The sequence below is a fragment of the Hoplias malabaricus genome, chromosome 15 (assembly GCF_029633855.1).
Source record: "Hoplias malabaricus isolate fHopMal1 chromosome 15, fHopMal1.hap1, whole genome shotgun sequence".
Lineage (NCBI taxonomy): Eukaryota > Metazoa > Chordata > Actinopteri > Characiformes > Erythrinidae > Hoplias > Hoplias malabaricus.
In genome coordinates, this window is record NC_089814.1 from 11,963,326 (window position 1) to 11,981,273 (window position 17,948).

The 17,948-nt window shown below is 38.2% G+C and overlaps 2 protein-coding genes across 6 annotated transcripts; one reads left to right on the top strand and one right to left on the bottom strand.

The window, feature by feature from the left end:
• Positions 1-118: 118 nt before the first annotated feature.
• Positions 119-5,954, top strand: si:ch211-222n4.2 (uncharacterized protein LOC101885505 homolog). 3 transcript variants are annotated; one of them, XM_066646108.1, is made up of 7 exons: positions 119-519; positions 2,014-2,061; positions 2,282-2,399; positions 3,879-4,086; positions 4,165-4,265; positions 5,451-5,507; positions 5,600-5,954. In XM_066646108.1, the coding sequence occupies exons 1-7, from the start codon at positions 405-407 to the stop codon at positions 5,805-5,807; spliced, it is 855 nt and encodes a 284-aa protein (XP_066502205.1). In that variant the 5' UTR covers positions 119-404; the 3' UTR covers positions 5,808-5,954. The 3 variants fall into 3 exon arrangements, with proteins under 3 accessions (XP_066502205.1, XP_066502203.1, XP_066502204.1); XM_066646106.1 differs by having other exon boundaries at positions 5,451-5,863; XM_066646107.1 differs by lacking the exon at positions 119-519 and adding an exon at positions 1,198-1,277 and having other exon boundaries at positions 5,451-5,863.
• med15 (mediator complex subunit 15) lies at positions 5,800-17,574 on the bottom strand. 3 transcript variants are annotated; one of them, XM_066646104.1, is made up of 18 exons: positions 17,450-17,574; positions 14,539-14,626; positions 14,373-14,424; positions 14,250-14,273; positions 13,989-14,150; positions 13,602-13,885; positions 12,800-13,144; positions 12,166-12,222; positions 9,072-9,179; positions 8,402-8,520; positions 7,937-8,070; positions 7,688-7,822; positions 7,530-7,593; positions 7,277-7,343; positions 6,910-7,070; positions 6,580-6,746; positions 6,399-6,497; positions 5,800-6,136 (listed from the first exon to the last, which is right to left on the bottom strand). In XM_066646104.1, exons 1-18 carry the CDS (start codon positions 17,521-17,523, stop codon positions 6,000-6,002), a joined length of 2,277 nt encoding a protein of 758 aa, XP_066502201.1. In that variant the 5' UTR covers positions 17,524-17,574; the 3' UTR covers positions 5,800-5,999. The 3 variants fall into 3 exon arrangements, with proteins under 3 accessions (XP_066502201.1, XP_066502199.1, XP_066502202.1); XM_066646102.1 differs by having other exon boundaries at positions 7,530-7,617; XM_066646105.1 differs by lacking the exon at positions 9,072-9,179 and having other exon boundaries at positions 7,530-7,617.
• Positions 17,575-17,948: the final 374 nt, after the last annotated feature.

Genomic DNA, 17,948 nt, shown 5'->3' on the forward strand with positions numbered 1-17,948 from the left:
AAAAGGTGTAATTCGAGCGGGGGGCGGCGGTGTACAGCTGTGAGACGTGCTGCAGTCTTGATTACTGGGGCTGGGCCTAACGTAACTCCAGAAACGTTTGTATACAAACGGACATTAGTGATCCTCCTGGTGGGAAAGGTTACTCACAGCAGTTTTAATTTGAATTGTGGCATTTTGTTCTTAATATATTCTGTAATCTGACAACCAGCGTTAAGAAATGTAATATTTAGAATTTAAACGCCGCATTTGACCTTTTTAAAAATATTTTGATTAATGTGGTTTACAGAGATTTTACAGTAAATCCAAACGTGTTGCTAAGGCAACGTGAAGAACAGCTACAGAGAAAAATCCATGAAACTTTTTTTTCAACTACTTTAAGGCAGGACTTTTTTCTCTCTCTCGTTATGGACGCGGTTGTTATATCGCTGGAGAAGAAGATTGATTTCTTGCAGCAGCAGCACAGAGAAACCCTGAGAGAACTACACTCGGAAATCGAACGCTTAAGTCGTCAAAACAAGGGTGAGTTCTGTAACTCAGGCTCGGTCACCGACTGATCAGTCCCTGCCCCCTATAGTGCACTGCGTAGGAACTCTGATTTCAAAACTCTTTTTTTTTTTTGCCATGGCCATAAAACTAAGTAAATTTGGGATACATCCTTGGACTATTTTTGTGGTTAAAAACCATATAGTATACATGGCTCATAATGTGGAATTTTCTCCTGAGTTTGTCTCAATAATTCCTAAACACTTGATTGTGAACTCTGCTATAAAGTAAATGTGAACCCTCAGGCAGAGTGAGGGTCAGTCTGCTACTGACGTGCAGACTGACCAATTAAATGTTTACAGAGAAGATTATTGACCAATAACGGTAGCTCTACAGTCAGACCGTCCAATCAGAAGATTTTAGGCTACTTCACCACGCCCCCTTCTCAAGCGAAACAATCGGAGTAGAGGAGGGCGGGACTAATTTGTGAACGAAACGCTTCTCGAAGTTCTATGTAAGCTCTAGAAAAACAAAATCCCGGACATTTTTTAAGTCTAAAAAAGAGGACGTCTGGTCACCCTACCTAAACACTTAATTGTGAACTCTGCTATACAGTAAATGTGAACCCTCAACCAGAATGAATGGTCCAATGCATACATCAATGGTACTTACTTGTATCTAGAACCAAACAAGGCCAAAATATTGCTGGTTCCCAAGGAACCAATCGCGTCAAAGTGCACTTTGAGGGTCTCAGGCTGCAGGCAAAGTGGTGGAGGGGTGGAGACAAGGACTAAGTGCATATTCTTAATTTATTTTTTCATTATTTTGGTCATTTATTAGCTAAATTTATTTTAAAACACAATTATGCAATTCTACAATTTGGAATATACCTTAGTTTGGTAAAGGCTTAAGTACTGAGCAAAATCTTAGAATAGGAGAATCCACCTTAAAATATTACATGTCATTATAGTTAATGCTTTCCTCAGGGATATCAGCAACACTTAAATCACAGTTACCACCAATGATTATCTACAGGGGATTTAAAGCCCTTTTTATTTGGATTTAGTGCAGCATGGGAATGTGAAACCAATCCACACTGTCCAGCTTTGATTGAGAAAAAAAAGATTGATATCTTTTAATACAATTATGTCACATTCACCACTTCTATCCTACTACAATCATTCTTTTCTCATCAACATTTTATCTGTGGGCCCATGAGTGCTGTGAGGAAGGGGCACTTACTGACAGTTGGACTTCATAGTGGTGTCAGCAGGGTGATCAAGTTAAATGAAAAAAAGGGTTGTGTAACCTCAGCGGGTGGCAGAGTGTGCTATCCCATTACAGCTCTGATGTTCCTGTGAACGATTGGCTTCCAGCGTTTGCAGACACATTTTAAAGAAATGTGTCGTCTTTCATCCTCACAGTAAAGGGGTGACATGACACCTTGCTGCGTTGTGATTGCCATTAGCTTCTTGTGTGGTCCTTCATGTTTTTTTCAATGTCTCTTCTGCTCTACACATGGGGCCAAAGACCTGCATTTCAAGCTGATCATGGAGCCTCTTCCATCACGTAGAAAAGGTAAAGTACCAACTTTCACTTACTTTTCTCTTTACACAATATTACTACAGGTGCAAATGTAAATGCACCCTGCTGTAACAAATCAAACCTGGCTTCCAAACAGCCTGAGGACTATTCATATTATATATACAGGTCATTACGTTCTTAAGACCACAGTTCTGGAGAGTTCAACTTGATATTCTGCAAGGTATGTTTCACTGGATTTTTGTATTTCGGTCAGGATCAAGTTACAAAGGACAGAAGCACGGGACAGAGTCCAATACATTTAAATCACAGAACGTCGTCTACCTCCAGCAGGAATTAGAAGACAAGGACCTGCCCCAAGATGCAATACTTTGGTAAATAAACCACGCTCAATCATAGCTACATGATTCTGACTTAAAGGAAGCAATTAGAACATTGTATACTGTAATTGTGTACATGTAAAATCTACTGCAATTTAATAAACTCTCAAAAACTGTCACTGTGGTGGAACACAAACATTTTCATCTAATTAAGTTAGGGAACAAAAATGTACTGTATTCTATATTAAATGTAGATTTTTAAGTTGTGTGGGTGTCATACATCTTATTGCAACACCATGATTTTTTTTTTATTAGTTTATCTATTTAAAACATTTACATTATCAAATATTATTAATATTGATATCTCCATATGAATATATATTTTGATTGTCTACCAACAGTGAACAGTGTATAATACATGTTTCTGAGAATACTGCAGTACTATGGCATAATTATAGCCAAGTTTGTTTATAATAAATTATTTAAAATGTAATCAAACTCAAGTGTTTAGAGGTAAAACCATGCATTGTACAGCGAAGTCAGAACATAAGTTACAGTGGTGATGTTAGGACAAGAGGTTACATTCTCTATAACACTAATACCATGATGTTATGTACTGTTTTAAATATCCAGTGAATCCGTGTGTGCCTTCAGAGTTTATACACATCCTGCTCATAATGGTAAAATAGTATTACTTATTATTACGTATTTATAAGTCTTATATGGGGAATATTTGTCTTACGATACCCTGAATACACTTCACGGTAAACAGACTATACACCGATCAGCCATAAACATTATGACCACCTCCTTGTTTATACACTGAGCACAGTCCACCAGCCAAAAATATCTAGCCAACAGGGTCTTATTGACAGCATCCTGTGCCCACTGAGGTCAACCAACACAAACAATGAAGAAAGAGTGTTTAAAAACTCCAGCGGCACTGCTGTGTCTGATCCAGTCATACCAGCACAACACATTAACACCACATCAGATTCACTTTAGCACCAAGGATGATTCATCACTAAAATGGTCCATCGAAGAACAGGGTAAAAGGGGGAAAGTATACAGAGAAACTAATGGACTATAGTCTGTAATAATAAAAACATAAAAGTGCTCCAGTATGAACAATGAAGCTCAAAAATGGTACATTGTATAATGTACAAAAAATACAATGTAGGTTGAAACCTTGCCTCAGAACTACTGCAAAATGCAGTGTCAGGCCATCAGCAGCTTATTCCATGTATCCATGTTGAACTAGCTTCCCAGATAGGGATTAAGAATATATTTTGAATAAAGGAGGTGAATTAAAACTCTTGAAATGATATAGAGAATTTGTACTATAATATAAGATTTAACACAAACAATTTACTTGGCAAACTATTCAGAGCCTCTAGAACTAGCTTAAATGTAAACAAATATCTTTTGACTATATTTACATCTTAGGGATTTAATTAAGCATAAATTGTGTAAATTTAAAATGATACTATGTGAATATTTAGCTCTTTGTGTCTTAAATTTACATTTCCGCAGTCAGGCACAGCATAATGATGATACCTCAGAGACTCTTGTGGCAGGCAAACCTGAATTCATCCCAGAACTCAAAGGAGGCCTCATCACTTCTTTAAACCCTCTAAGAATCCACTGTAATCCATCCCATCCTCCCCGAGCCCCAACCCTACCAGAATGTGAGGTCATCATACGGCAGCTATACAATGCTAACAGCCTTCAGTCCCAGGAAGTGAGTTTCCTTTGTTTAATTCATGCAAGAATTTTTTTTCTTTAAACACACCTCAGTACTTGTTTATTCCATTCCCAGATACTGCGCATCAAGGCTGTTCTCAGGGATATTATCTTCAACAGAAGGATAACTCCAGAGAATTATATACTTACTAAAGCCTACCTTGCTGATGACAAAAGGTAAACAAATGTACCGCCTCTGCCCCACAAGAAAATAAATAAATAATGTAGAGAGGGTGGAAACAGATATGAACAAAGCTAAAAGGAAGTGGCTAGGCTAGAGGGGTGCTAGGGTGAAGCTACCAATCTCAACATTGGTTGAGCAATTTAAATGTGCTAAGGTGCATGGTGAGATGGTTTTTTCAGATCTAAGGACGCAGTGGTAAAAGAAGCAGCACCAGTCACAAAAGCAGGAAGGAATGGAATCTGCAAGTGACAGTGCAGCTAATTAGCAGCTCATTAGTGCTAAGGGATGTAATTGGTAAAGTGCAATGCAGAAAAGCAAAGAAGCTGAATGAAAATATTTGTGAGGAGATAAATACAAAAATGTATGATGCCCAACAGCACTGTCACAAGCAAGAATCTGGGAGAATGTAGAGTAGCAGAAGATCACTTGGCCAAAGTGCATTATGTTAACTCTGTTGTGCCCAGAGATGGTGGTGTGCTCTGAAAGTAAATTGATGGATTTTGTTTAACTCTATGAAGTAAACTATTGGATAATGCAGTAGACAAAGTCTTCAAAAGGAGGAAGTTGACAGACTTGATTGCTGAGGTGAGAGAATGCATGTTGCAAACACATGTAAGACCAATGGAAATAGCCTTCAGGGGATTTGCCAAGTCTGCTATATTATCAGAAGCTGAAGGGTGTAGTCGGTGGTAGTGAATAAAGGAGAGCATATACTATTTGGGGAAATACACTCTAAATGTATTTTGTGCATGTGAGTGATGTGCTGTGTTGTATCATTACGGTTGCTGGTAACGTATCTCAAAGTTGACTTGTAGTAACAGAACCAGTGGGTTTTGGTGTGGCCTGAAGTCACCAGGGAGGCCAGAGTGGAGTTGTGGTTAAGAGGGCTGTTGGTTTGGTATGCCAGACTTCACTGTTGAATCTTCTGGAGGTGCCTACATTATGACCCCTGTGAAGAGCTAGAGATGCACTGGCTGGGTTGGGTGCACATGGGCTGGGCCCAGTGAGTAACCCTATTGGTTTGGTGTAGGAGTTGAATAGCCAATGATAGATGATTAAAGGAATGTTGTGGATGCAGCCATGAAGAGAGAGGGGTGGGCCATATGTGAAGCTCTAATGGATTGGTAGAGGATATTTTACATCTTTTGCAATAATTACAATTATTTGCTTCATGGCAGAGTAGAGGAGCCAGAGAGGTTTCCGAAGCTCCCTGGCCGTGCACTACCTAGAGGAAAGCAAGTGGCATATTTTACCTCATTCTTTAAACTTAAACTGAAGTCTGATTTTGAACACTACACTGACATTTTTTTCTTTCCTGGGTGGATAGACCAATGTACCAGGCCAGCAAGCCAGAGAAAATGCTCCTTCCTCGCCTCAAACAAAGCCTCACCACCAACTTTGCAGAGCGACAGAGAAGAACCCGTGCTGTGCAGAACACATCCATTCACATTTGTGAAACACATCCTGCCACACAGAAACTTAAGTTTTTTTTATTTTTCATAAACACAGGATTTCATAAATGTGTAGTGAATTAAACCGTATTTATTTATGTAAATAAAATGGATAAATACAAGTTTAAAAAAAATAAAGCTCCTGACATCTACATGTTGCTGTTGATTTAACTGAAAATAAAGACCCCTATTAACTACAGAAGCAGGTGAATGAGTTGAGTACAAAGCAGTTTTGTTTGTTTTAGTGTAAGAATCACTGACAGGATTATGACAAAACTAAGCTGCAGACAGGCAAGCTTGTCTCACACTTTGTGCCCAAGTATTTAGGAGTGCAGTCAACGAATGCTTGTCAGGAAGTTGAAGAAGTTTAGAGGTCATGTTCTTATGTACATTCTGCAGGAATGGGTTAGCATCTGGAGAAAGACAAGGAGAATAATGGAGTTACTGGATGTTTGCCTGCAAGAGTAAATTAAATATAGTCCCAAACACACTTATTAACTTATGGGTGGCTGGTACCCGTCAGCTTTGTTGCAAAATGCCCTATTAATGGCCATGCTGTCATTCTGATCAAATTACTCATGAAGTACTCTAAGTAACTTAAAAAAAAACTTATATATATATATATATATATATATATATATATATATATATATATATATATATATATTTTTATACCATAATGTTGACTCTCATTATCCCACTGAGGGCTCTGGTCAGGGTAGTCTGCTGGAATGCTCAGCTGGAGAGGAGGAACACTTGGAAGATTCTTATCATCTGGAAAATACACAAATGCACATTTATTTTTCTACAATCTGTCTAAAATATAAAAATGAATTTCTTTCACATTCACACTTACCCAGTTTGCAGATTAGATGCACTGTCCCATTGTTGCTGCAGAAAGATTGATCCAAGTTGATCATAAATTTGGAATTTAGACGTGCTACTTCCCCTTGTAGTATGTTTGGAATGGTCTGACGATCATCATCCTCATACTTCCTCTTACGAGTTGGAATTATGGGTCCTCTGTATGAGGAGTGAAAGGCATCAAAGGATCATCATAGTATTGTTGATCTTCAAAGAAGCATGCATACCATGTCGTCTAATCATTTCTTACAGTAATAAGGTTAATTCATAATGAGGACTATGTTTTTGTACTTCTTAATAAAGTGATATTACTTGCACTCACGTGATAGGCTGTCCATGGATAGCTGTCATAGCTGGAGCAAAGGTTCGATAAAGAGAATGGTTGAAGACTGGTGAGCGAATGTTTGCTAAGACAGCATCAAGCAAGGGCTGGCAAAGATACTGCTTTTTGGTGCTGGACACAGTTGGAGGTGGTGGAGTAGGCTGTGGAACATATGCACATAAAGGATTTCAATATAATTTTAAAAAAGACCATGTTCAGCCGTGCAGAATTAGAAAGGATTAGTTCAAGCAGCTCATCACCTAGTAAAACACAATTGTTGCTATTTATAATACAATAAATATAATTAATTATGCTACACATGAATATTCTAACATGGAAAGAAGCTCTGGGAAAATGAAAAACGCACCACTGCCATGTCATTCTTGAGTTTCTCCAAAGCTATTTCACACTTCTGTAGTGTTTTTAGGGGACACCTATTGGAAGAAAAGGGTCATTGAAATTTATTCCACTGCTTAACCTGATCTAAATCAAATTACTGGTACCTGTGAAACTAAATGGCCAAATCAGCTCAAGTACCAGTGATTACAAATGACTGGAACGAATGAAAACTTTATTAAAAGGTCTGCAGACCTCCACTACAAATCAAGATCAATGTTCACCTTGTGTTAGGATCAGTAAGGATGTTCAACAGACTTTTCATTTTGCTCAGGTCCTTCTTCCTGTCTGTAGAGGAAGCAAAAGGACAAACTAGTAATGGTTAAACGTGACAAACATGAGGAGACAAACAATACTACTTTAAATAATGTGTGAATAATACCTTCATTTTTGTCAATTTTATTAATCATCCTGCGCAGTGGCTCTATATATTTTGAGAGCTGTTTTAATTTATCCATGTATAGCTGGTCCTCTGACTGTGATGCACCTGCTGGACTCATCACAGAACTTGGGTTGCCTGCAGTTTCAATAAAATAATAATTTAAAATTAATTATTAAAAAAAAAAAAAAAAAGAAAAAAAAAAACATCCAACTGTGGTAAGAAGACTTCAGTCTTAAGACTCCTATGTACCTGGGGTGTTAAGAGGCCCTGGAGAGGGCACTTGGAGGGGGTAGCTCTGTGGGGTGCGTGCATTTGCTGGACTGTGAGAAGGCTGTGGAGAGGGACTGGGTTGGAAGCCTCCTGGGGACGGTGTTGGACCAGAACTAACAAGGGACAAATGCAGTATTTCATTACAAACATTTATTGAGATTTACAACAAGTGCACCAAGAACTCCTCTGTGCCTTCACTTTGAGGAAAAGATCGAGAAGTTGTGTGTTTGCCGCTGCCTGCTACTCGGCACTAAGTAAAATAAAAATGACTTATTTTAAGCAAGGATCAGTGTACTCCCACTACCCGATGGGTCACAATATAATGACTTTCACTTACAATGACTAGCTTGTTGACAGACAATATTCCAACAAGATGTATTAGTTTTCTAGTTTAACAAGATTAATCTGGTTTTGTTCCCTCCACTTTTCACAAGTTGTATCTACCTGACTGAGTTGGGCTGTGAGGTGATGGGCTGTGGTGAGGGCTGAGGCTGGGGAGGAGGTGGCATTGGGGGCTGGGGTGTAGGCACCTGAACTGGGGAAGGTGAAGATATTTGCTGAACCTGTTAAATAGGAAGAAACAAAGCACTGAATAAATGTATTATTGTGTTAACAACAATGGCGCAGAGGTACTTTCTTTGTTGCTATTAAATACCTGGAAGACCATAAGCACTTGCAAAATGTGAGGAACCATGCCCAGACAACCATTCTAAATGTGCTACCCACCATACAATAATTTCACTCCCCTTATTCCTGACAGAACCATTACTCCTGAAATCTACACTTTCACTTACCTGTACGACTTGTTTTCATTTAAGAGAGAAGTTCTGATGCTGTACACCTTAGACTGCTTACATGCCTTTGCCCAGAAGACCTTTTCTTATAATCCAAGCTTGTAACTTTGCCCTCACCCACGCTATCTTTCACCAGAAACTTACAAAAATTCTGAATGTTAACCTGCATTGCGTTTACATGAGGGAAAAGGGAGGGAAATGGCCGTTATGGCAAGTGTGGCTCATGGACAGCCTCTGTAGGGGAAACTCTGGTCCAAAGCCACAGACGTAGGCACCTTCTGGCTCGCAGTGCTGGTTAGCACTCAGCCTGGTGTAAATACCTGTGGCATTTGCTGTCCTCCCATGGCAGCAGGGTTTGGAGGAATGGCAGAGTTCGGGGTGGCGCGAGGCAACCGGGGCGGAATTTGCATCACAGCACGGGGCATCATCTTTGAGGAGGACAGAGGGGACAACAGACATGTCACAAGCAAAACAATAAATGCAGTGCATCAGCGGATATGAGAGGAAGCACGTGCACACATGCAAACCATTTCATGAGGGATGCAAGCACAGATGCAATTACATACGGCAACATGGATGCATAACATACGCATTTATGCAAATGGGCATTTTTAAAAATAATTACAGGTCTGCATGGTTGTATTGTGTGTCATTCATTCAAAAAGGCATTTATAAAAAAAATTTAAAAAAACAAATGTTGAAAAGATCAAAATGCATGCTGGTAAAAATCTCCAATTAACAAGCCAATGGGCAGCATGCTCACTATCAGTATACCATGCTAGTCAAAAGGAAATGCAATGTGTCTATTAAGTCTCATTTCTTTTTAACTTCCCCCAAAATACTATGAGTCAATTCAAATATTACTAATGTCAAATTATATTTCAGTGTTTGGGAACCATACCATTACTCACACTACTTTAATAATACATGAATAACTGATAGTCTAAGTCTAAATTAGGCATAAGTTCCTCATCACAAAAAGTGCAGGTAGCAAGAGCTTGTTAACTCAAACTAAGCAAGCAGGCAGTCATAATGTTAGCCACAAACAGAGCACATACGATGCGAAAGATTGACCCTCTATAACCTATACATTTTTTTAATTTATATTCATGTGAATTTTGGTTCTCAATGTGAAACAGGCATTCTTATGATTTTGCACCATTCCATCCCTGTGTGTTTAGGTCAAAACTGAAGGCACATATGAAACAATATGAACGCATGAAAGCGACATGAATGTTATCATTCCCTCAAGGAATGACAGAGCTAGGACATAGATGGGAAATTCTGAAAGACATTTAGGTGCGTTAGTGTGACGGGGGGGTCTGGGGTGGGTTAGTTAGTTACAGGATACCAAAAAAGAAAATATCTCCTCCTTAGCTCCATGGACATAATTAACTATAGCTGCTGGTGACAAAAACTTTAAAAACCCGGATATTTAAGCAGCCACACTGTTTCAAATAGATTGGGAAAACACAAAATTAAGTTATTTCAACTTAATAGCAGCAGTTACTTTTTCCCAAATTTATCAATCATGTTATCCCAACTTAAAAAAGGGATTCATGAAAAAATGTGTTGAACTGAATGATTGTGTTAGTTCTTCTGCTTCAGTCTGCAACTGGGCATGTGCAGAAACTTCTCCCACAAGTCATCAAACAATATTTTTTTAATTAATTTAAGGGTCAAGCCACTGTGACCTTGAAGGAACCACTTTAGGTTCTGAAGTACTGAAGGCATGCAATACATTAAGCTTCTGCAAATCTGAACATATTAACTAATTTTGAGCAAACTTTTTGACATTTTTTGCCATGATATACTCAGTTATACTAGCTTTCAAAATATTTCCTGCCTGTCTTATGCCTACATTTGCAAATAATAACAACATTATCTTATTAAACAAAACACACCCTACAAGCTTCACAAAATCAATATATGATCATTGTTTTTACGACAAAGCTTAATGGCCAGGTTCTTTTGTTTGTTTACTTTGGGCAGTAAGCTTTGGGTATGATATGTGCCTGTGACTGCTAATAAATGAATCTAGATAGGGAAGTAATTTCACCTGCTTGATGGAAATTAAATATGATTCTTTATCTAATAATAAATTACATTTTTTATTATAACGGCATAAAAACTTTTCAATAACCCAAAGATGCTGAACATCTCTACAGTCGACATAGTATAGTTTTGTATAAAACAATTTTTTTTTTTTTTTTTTTTTTTTTTTTTAAATGGTATGTTCTAGACATTTTGAATTGAAAGGTTCACAATTTCATCATTTTTCCTGAAACACGGATTCAAATATTGCCCTCCTCTATATGAGCAGTAATGCATATTTTGACTATGATTAGGATGGTCCCACATGCCAAGGCATAATCTGTTGACTGTATCAGGAGTGTATACAGTAATGCTCTGGAGAAGGGAAGTTGAGGCTTGTTATTTCTTGTCCAGGGAAGAGAGTTCTTTTACAGAAGAGGGATCAAAATGTCCATTTTGGAAACAACAGATGCCAGAGTCTGAAAACTTTACTGTTGTGATAGAGGAGACTCTGGAAGGGCTTGCTGATTTTCATTTATGATTTATGCACTCAACATTGAAAACACTATAGCATTTCAAACCTTTGAACAAATGTTTTTTTTTAAAGTGCATGTTTTCACTTTGCTGTTAATAAATATGTCAATATATCTGTTTATATTTCAGCAGTTTAGATTAATACAAAATGCAGTTTGTTTACTGCTGTTGCCAAAAAACATTTGAGTTTGACAGTCTGACTTAAAATGTTTTAGTTAATTAATTTCAGAATGTTTTTGTTGGCAGATGCAACATCAAATTAACAGTCAGTTTTCCTTGATATATCAAGTTCAGCCAACTTAAAATATTAGGTTACAATTACCTACTGAAAGAAAATTAGTTGAGATGACATAGCAATACAAGTTTAACTAACCTAGACAAATATATGCCAACTTTAATTTGCAATTGTGAGCAACAAATGTTGAACCAACCTTAAAAATGGTGATGAAATCAGTCACTTAAAGTTGGAGTCACTAATTTTTATTTTACAGTGCAATGTGTGAGAACTTCAAAGACTAAACTCCTCCAACTACTTTCAGTGCTATTTTAGGAACAGGTTGAGCCTTGCGATCACTAGGGCACCCAACAGGTACAAAACATAAGCATAAAGACTAGAGCTTTAGTAACTTTCTTTAGCAAATATCAAGTTACTTAATGTATTAACTTTTGCTTGGGATGTTATTCTAATCAAGTAAGGTGACTGAACTGTTTAAGAATCAACTACAACTAAAAGAATATCATCCATCAGTTAATCAATTAATAATGTTCACTTTGGTGGCATGCATTCACACCAGGCTCATTCATTCACATATTCCAAGTCAACCCAACACTTTGCACAGCTCTTACCTGGCCAGTCGCTGCTGCAAGCTGAGCTGCTTGCTGCTGCTGTTGCAACAGTCTAGCCTGGTCAGACATACATGAACAAAACATAAGCAAGTAAGTAAAAGAAAAGACATAGGAAAATATTTTGCCCTACAGACTTAAAAACAAATATAATAAAGAAAATGGTCCTATATAGAACCATAAACACTTAAAGAATCTTTGCATCATGAAATGGTTCTTCAGATTGATGGAGAATGCACTACAGATGGTTCTATATAGCAACTTTTAAATAAGGGTTCTATATGGTACCAAAAAACGTTTCCTCTATTGTTAAGATGTCAGGCATATTACATTACAGGAACTGTTGTTGGTGCCATATAGAACCTTTTTTTATATAAAAAAGGTGCTATAGATGACCATATACAGCACATTCTCCATCAGTCTGAAGAACCATTTCATGATGCAAATAACCCTTTATACATGCAAAAGTTTCTTTAATGTTCAGGGTTTTATATAGAACCATTTACTTTAATAAAGAACCCTTGTAGAACCATAATATGTACATGTGTACAACATAACTAAAGCATTTCATACTAAATCTAATGCAATATGTATTTCAATATCTGACAAAACATAGACAAATGTTGGCAATATTCACCTGGAGTACCTGCTGCATCTTCAATTGTTGCTGCTGTTGGCTGTGTGAACTGATTCCTTGATGCTGTCCAGGTGGAATCTGGCCAGGCAAAGACTGGGGCACAAGGATCTGCTGTTGCTGGGAATGGGGAGGCATCTGACCTGCTTGGTTCTGAGCTTGTTGAAGATGTTGCTGTTGCTGCAACTGAATGTTCTGAGCCTGTGCTTGTGCATGAGCCTGAGCCTGAGCCTGAGCCTGTGCTTGAGCCTGTGCTTGAGCTTGAGCTTGAGCTTGTTGTTGTTGTTGCTGCTGTTGCAGCTGTAGCTGGGCTATTTGTTGCTGCTGCTGAAGTCTGGATTGATGCATCTATAATGGCACAATCAATTAAAGTGTCATGTGTCCATTTAAAAAAGTAATTGAGACCAATAATGGATGGACAGACAGATATGGACTTCTATATAGGGTATCAAAAGCACCCTAGACATATATGTATAAATAAGATTCAAAATGTTTTTTGTGCAATATATAATTGTAATTCTCTCACTCTTTTGTGATTTTATGGTGGTACTTGTATTAAAATGACAACTGTAATTTTGTAATAAAACCTTTTTATACAGCAACTAGTTGTTCAACCAAGACATAATCAGTTTCCAGTGTTTTCGTTTTCTTTTGTACTGCAGCTGCATGGCTAATGTAATTGAATATGGCAATAAAAAATATATTATTGTTTAAAGAAGCAAACATCATATATATATATTGGCTATACTATACTACTATTCTATATGTAAAGTAAGGTTGAACTATAAATTAAACCCATTCTAACCTGGGTCTGTTGTTGTTGTTGCTGCTGCTGCTGCTGTGTCTGAGCCTGCTGTTGCATTTGTTGATTCTGATGGTGCTGTTGTTGCTGCTGCTGCTGCTGCTGTTGTTGTTGGTGTTGCTGTTGTTGCAACTGGAGCTTCATCTGCTGTGCCTGAAACTGTTGCTGAATAGTAGCATGCTGCTGTGGCTGCATGGCTGTTTGCTGCTGCGCTTGGAACTGCTGAAACTGCATAGACTGCTGTTGCTGTGTTCCTATTTGCATCTGCATCTGCCCTGCTGACCCAGCTGCAGCGAAGATAACAGTTACATAAATACTTGGACTGGGGAGTAGCTAAATGCATGTTTTGTTTTTTCACACAATGATATCTGCACAGTATTAACTTGCTACCTTGCTGACTTCCTGCGACTCCCTGCATGGCATGCTGGCCCATCTGCATTTGTCCCATTGCCCCAATTCCACTCATTGGAGCTCCAGGCCGAGGCCCAATGCCAATTGTCCCAGGACCACCTCCACCTACGCCTGTTAGTGTCTGAAGAGCATTCATCGGATCTAATATGGATAAATTTGTTAATATTATGTTAACAAGCATGTCACAACTGCTGCATAATTAGTTATTCACTGTTTAACTATTCTTAAAATTTCTCCAACCTGGTCCACCTTGTGCTTTTTTGTCTGAAAAAGAAGAAAAAAAAAGTGTTAAAAATCAGGGTTAATATCTAATGCAGCGATATAATTAGCAGAGCTTCAAAAGGACAGTTTTAGTGTACTCACGGATATCTCTGAAATGAATTATCAGCCTTGCCACAAGAGACAGGTACTCTTCCTATTTACATGCACAATAATGTCAAAGATTAATCACTGTTGTCTAAGTGTTTTGTTTATTAACAAACAATAGGCTTAGTTGTAACATGTACGAACAAAAAATAGTGTTACTTACTCTTGTCTTAGCTTTCATAAACACATGATTCTCCATGTCACTGCTGGTTTTTGTATGTGCGGTTCCAGCCTTTCTCATGGCTTCCTCTCTGCAATAATACAAAGTGTGTGTGTTTGAGTGGACCATCAATAAAAGTGTTGAATCTTGATATTATTTATATGAAAACACTAACACCAAGTGTTTTCTTAAAATTTTATTTAATTATTATTTATTTAATTAATTTATCACAAGGCAGTATGGTGGTGCAGGAGGTAGTGTCGCTGTCACACAGCTCCAAGGTCATAGGGTTGTGGGTTCGCTCCCCGTGCTGGGTGACTGACTGTGAGGAGTTGGGTGTGTTCTCCCAGTGTCCATGTGTTTCCTCCTACGTTCCAAAAACCCATCCATAGGTGTCCATAGGTGTGAGCGTGTGAATGTGAGTGTTTGTCGCCCTGTGAAGGTCTGGCGCCTTATCTAGGGTGTGCTCCGGCCTTATGCCCAGTGATTCCCGGTAGGCTCCGGACCCACCACGACCCTGAACCGGATAAACAGTTACAGACAATGAACAAATTAATTGATTACTTTATCACTGAGGTCTTTTTCTGCTAAACACTATATTGCTAAAAGTATTAATTCACCCATCCAAATCATTAAATTCATGTCTTCCAAACACTTCCATGGCCACAGGTGCATAAAACCAAGCACCTAGGCATGCAGTCTGCTTCTACAAACATTTGTGAAACAATGGGTCGCTCTCAGAAGCTCAGTGAATTCCAACATTGTACTGTGATAGGATGCCACCTGTGTAACAAGTCCAGTCATTAAATATCCTTGCTATCAAACATTTCACAGACTACTGTAAGTATATTATTATAATAAACTGGAAGCGACTGGGAGTGACAGCAACTCAGCCAAAGTGGTAGACCATGTAAAATCACAGAGCGGGGTCAGCAGACACTGAGGCGCATAGGGCACAGAGGTCGCTAAATTTCAGCAAAGCCACTACAGACCTCTAAACTTCATATTGCCTTCAGATTAGCTCAAGAAGAGTGTGTAGACAGCTTAAATGAATGGGTTTCCATGGCTGAGCAGCTGCATCCAAGCCTTATATTACCAAGCACAATGCACAGCATCGGATGAAGTGGCATAAGGCATGCGGACACTGGGCTCTAGAGCAGTGGAGATGTGTTCTCTGGAGTGATGAATCACACTTCTCCATCTGGAAATCCAATGAACAAGTCTGGGTTTGGTAGTTGCTAGGAGATCAATACTTGTCTGACTGCATTGTGCCAAGAGAAATGTTGGTGGAGTTGTTATTCAAGTGTTGGGCTGGGAACCTCATTAAAAGTCTCATTAAAAGTAACTCTTAATGCTTAAGCATGAGATTTTGAACAATTTCATGTTCCCAAATTTGTGGCAACAATTTGGGGATGGTCCCTCCCTGTTTCAACATGACTGTGCACCAGTGCACAAAGCAAGGTCCCAAAAGACATGGATGAGCGATTTTGGCAGGGAAGAACTTCACTGGCCTGCATAGATTCCCGACCTCAACCTGACAGAACACATTGGGATGAATTAGAGCAGAGACTGCAAGCTCATATACCCATAAATGTCCCATAGACACACTCCTAAAACTTGTCGATGGCCTTCCCAGAATAGTTGAAGCTGTTATAACATCAAAGAGTGGGCCAACATCATATTAAACCCTATGGATTAAGAATGAGATGTCAGTCAATTTCATGTGTGCAGAGGAGCTAATACTATTGGTAATATAGTTTATGTGAGGTTTTTAGCAATCTCATATTTATAAAATAAATATCATAATATTTAATTAATAAACTTTGAGAAAAAATATTGAAGTACAAAGCCAAGGCACAGGGAGAGTCTAAAAAGCTTAGGGAGGAAAAATACTGATAAGCGCTCTGTACTGCTTAAACATTTAACCTGTAACTCAAACGGAAAATAAAACAAAATATGTTAAGCTTTCTTTTCACATTTAATCCCATTATAAGGAAACAGCTTAACGTGGCTTAATATACTAAAACAACGACCTAGGAACACCAAACTTTTCTCAATTACTATTGATCATAATCAAGCTGAAAAAAGGGCATGAAAGATATCAGTATGATCGGTAGTAACTGAGAATAGTTGCTGTTCTTTGGTTGTTTTATTACATTAAGCCACGTCAAGCTGTTTCCATGTAGACGGGTTTAAATGGGAAGAAAAGTGCATAAAGTAAAATGTATTATTTTCCGTTCGAGTTACTAGTTCTGTCCAAGCGTAACAGAAAGACTTATAACTTGAATTTGTTATTTTGTTTTTACATTTGGAGCTAACAATTTATAACGTTATAAAAGCCATAACGAACCTAGAACCATTTCTTCGAACAGTTCATTCCACCTTAAACGGCGCTGCAATTATTTCACAAAGCCTCCTGTGGCTGCTGCGCCATTTAAGGCGGAACGGAACAGTTGAAAAAGAAACCAATTAAAACTTACCTGAAATGTCTGCGCTTTAACGCGCTGTGTAGGCGTGAAACAAAGCATTTTATTTAAGGTAGCTAGGATAAATTTGTTGACAGATAAACCAAACCTACTTAAGCACTCAAAAAAGAACAGATTAATTAACAAGCAAGATATCGCTAGCTTTAAAATCGCTAAACTTAGCTAGCTAGCTCTGATTAGAGATATCTTACTTAAAACAGAACGAACTGTTATTCTATCTAAACCGACATATAAACCGTTATCACATACATATTACTGGTGCTATAACCTACACCCGCGTTTTTAAGGACTTGATTGCAATTTCAACAATAGCTACTTTGTTAGCGTTAGCTACATTAACTTTAGACGGCAAAATGGAGCCTGTTTAATTGGAGTTATAGCAAGAATAAGATCATTCCGGTACGTTAGAAGTTCATCAAAAGACTCACATTTGTGCTACTACTTTCTGCCTGAATCCTTGGCTCCTCCAGTCATTATCAGGTGGGACCTCCATCCCAGACATCGCTGTCACAGACTGCTTTAACGTTACTTGCTCCCAGCGACTACGGGCTCGTTGTCCGAAAGACAGGGGTTAAACCTCAAATAGCTTCCTGTTCCCTTCCTAGTGCACTACGAGGTAATAAAAATGACTAATATCTATAATATCTGACATACACACATTCATGTTTACAAATTTCGTGCATTACATCATATTTAAATTATTTCTTTAGCAAAAGCTTATTATTTTGGGGCCTGTGTGAAGGAACTAGGAGATATCTATTTAAAACTCCTATTCCACTCGCACTTCCACACTCCAGTCTTGTGTCTCTGTCCATATCCATCAGAGGTGGACATTAAGCAAACTAGTTACAAATAATCAATTCCTCGTACTCAAGTAAATGTTGAATTTTAAAATATTTTCATTGTGAATATAGGTTCAATATATTA

Bases quoted from the DNA above. Each gene is read 5' to 3' on its own strand.
- med15 (XM_066646102.1), bottom strand. From the start codon at position 17,523: ATGTCTGGGATGGAGGTCCCACCTGATAATGACTGGAGGAGCCAAGGA. The intron at 8,521-9,071 runs GTATTTACACCA...CCTATTTAACAG, and splicing joins GAGGACAGCAAATGCCACAG to GTTCAGCAAATATCTTCACC. The intron at 7,071-7,276 runs GTGCGTTTTTCA...TATGTTCCACAG, and splicing joins TCAAGAATGACATGGCAGTG to CCTACTCCACCACCTCCAAC.
- si:ch211-222n4.2 (XM_066646106.1), top strand. From the start codon at position 405: ATGGACGCGGTTGTTATATCGCTGGAGAAGAAGATTGATTTCTTGCAG. The intron at 2,062-2,281 runs GTAAAGTACCAA...TATTTCGGTCAG, and splicing joins TCTTCCATCACGTAGAAAAG to GATCAAGTTACAAAGGACAG. The intron at 4,266-5,450 runs GTAAACAAATGT...GCTTCATGGCAG, and splicing joins TACCTTGCTGATGACAAAAG to AGTAGAGGAGCCAGAGAGGT.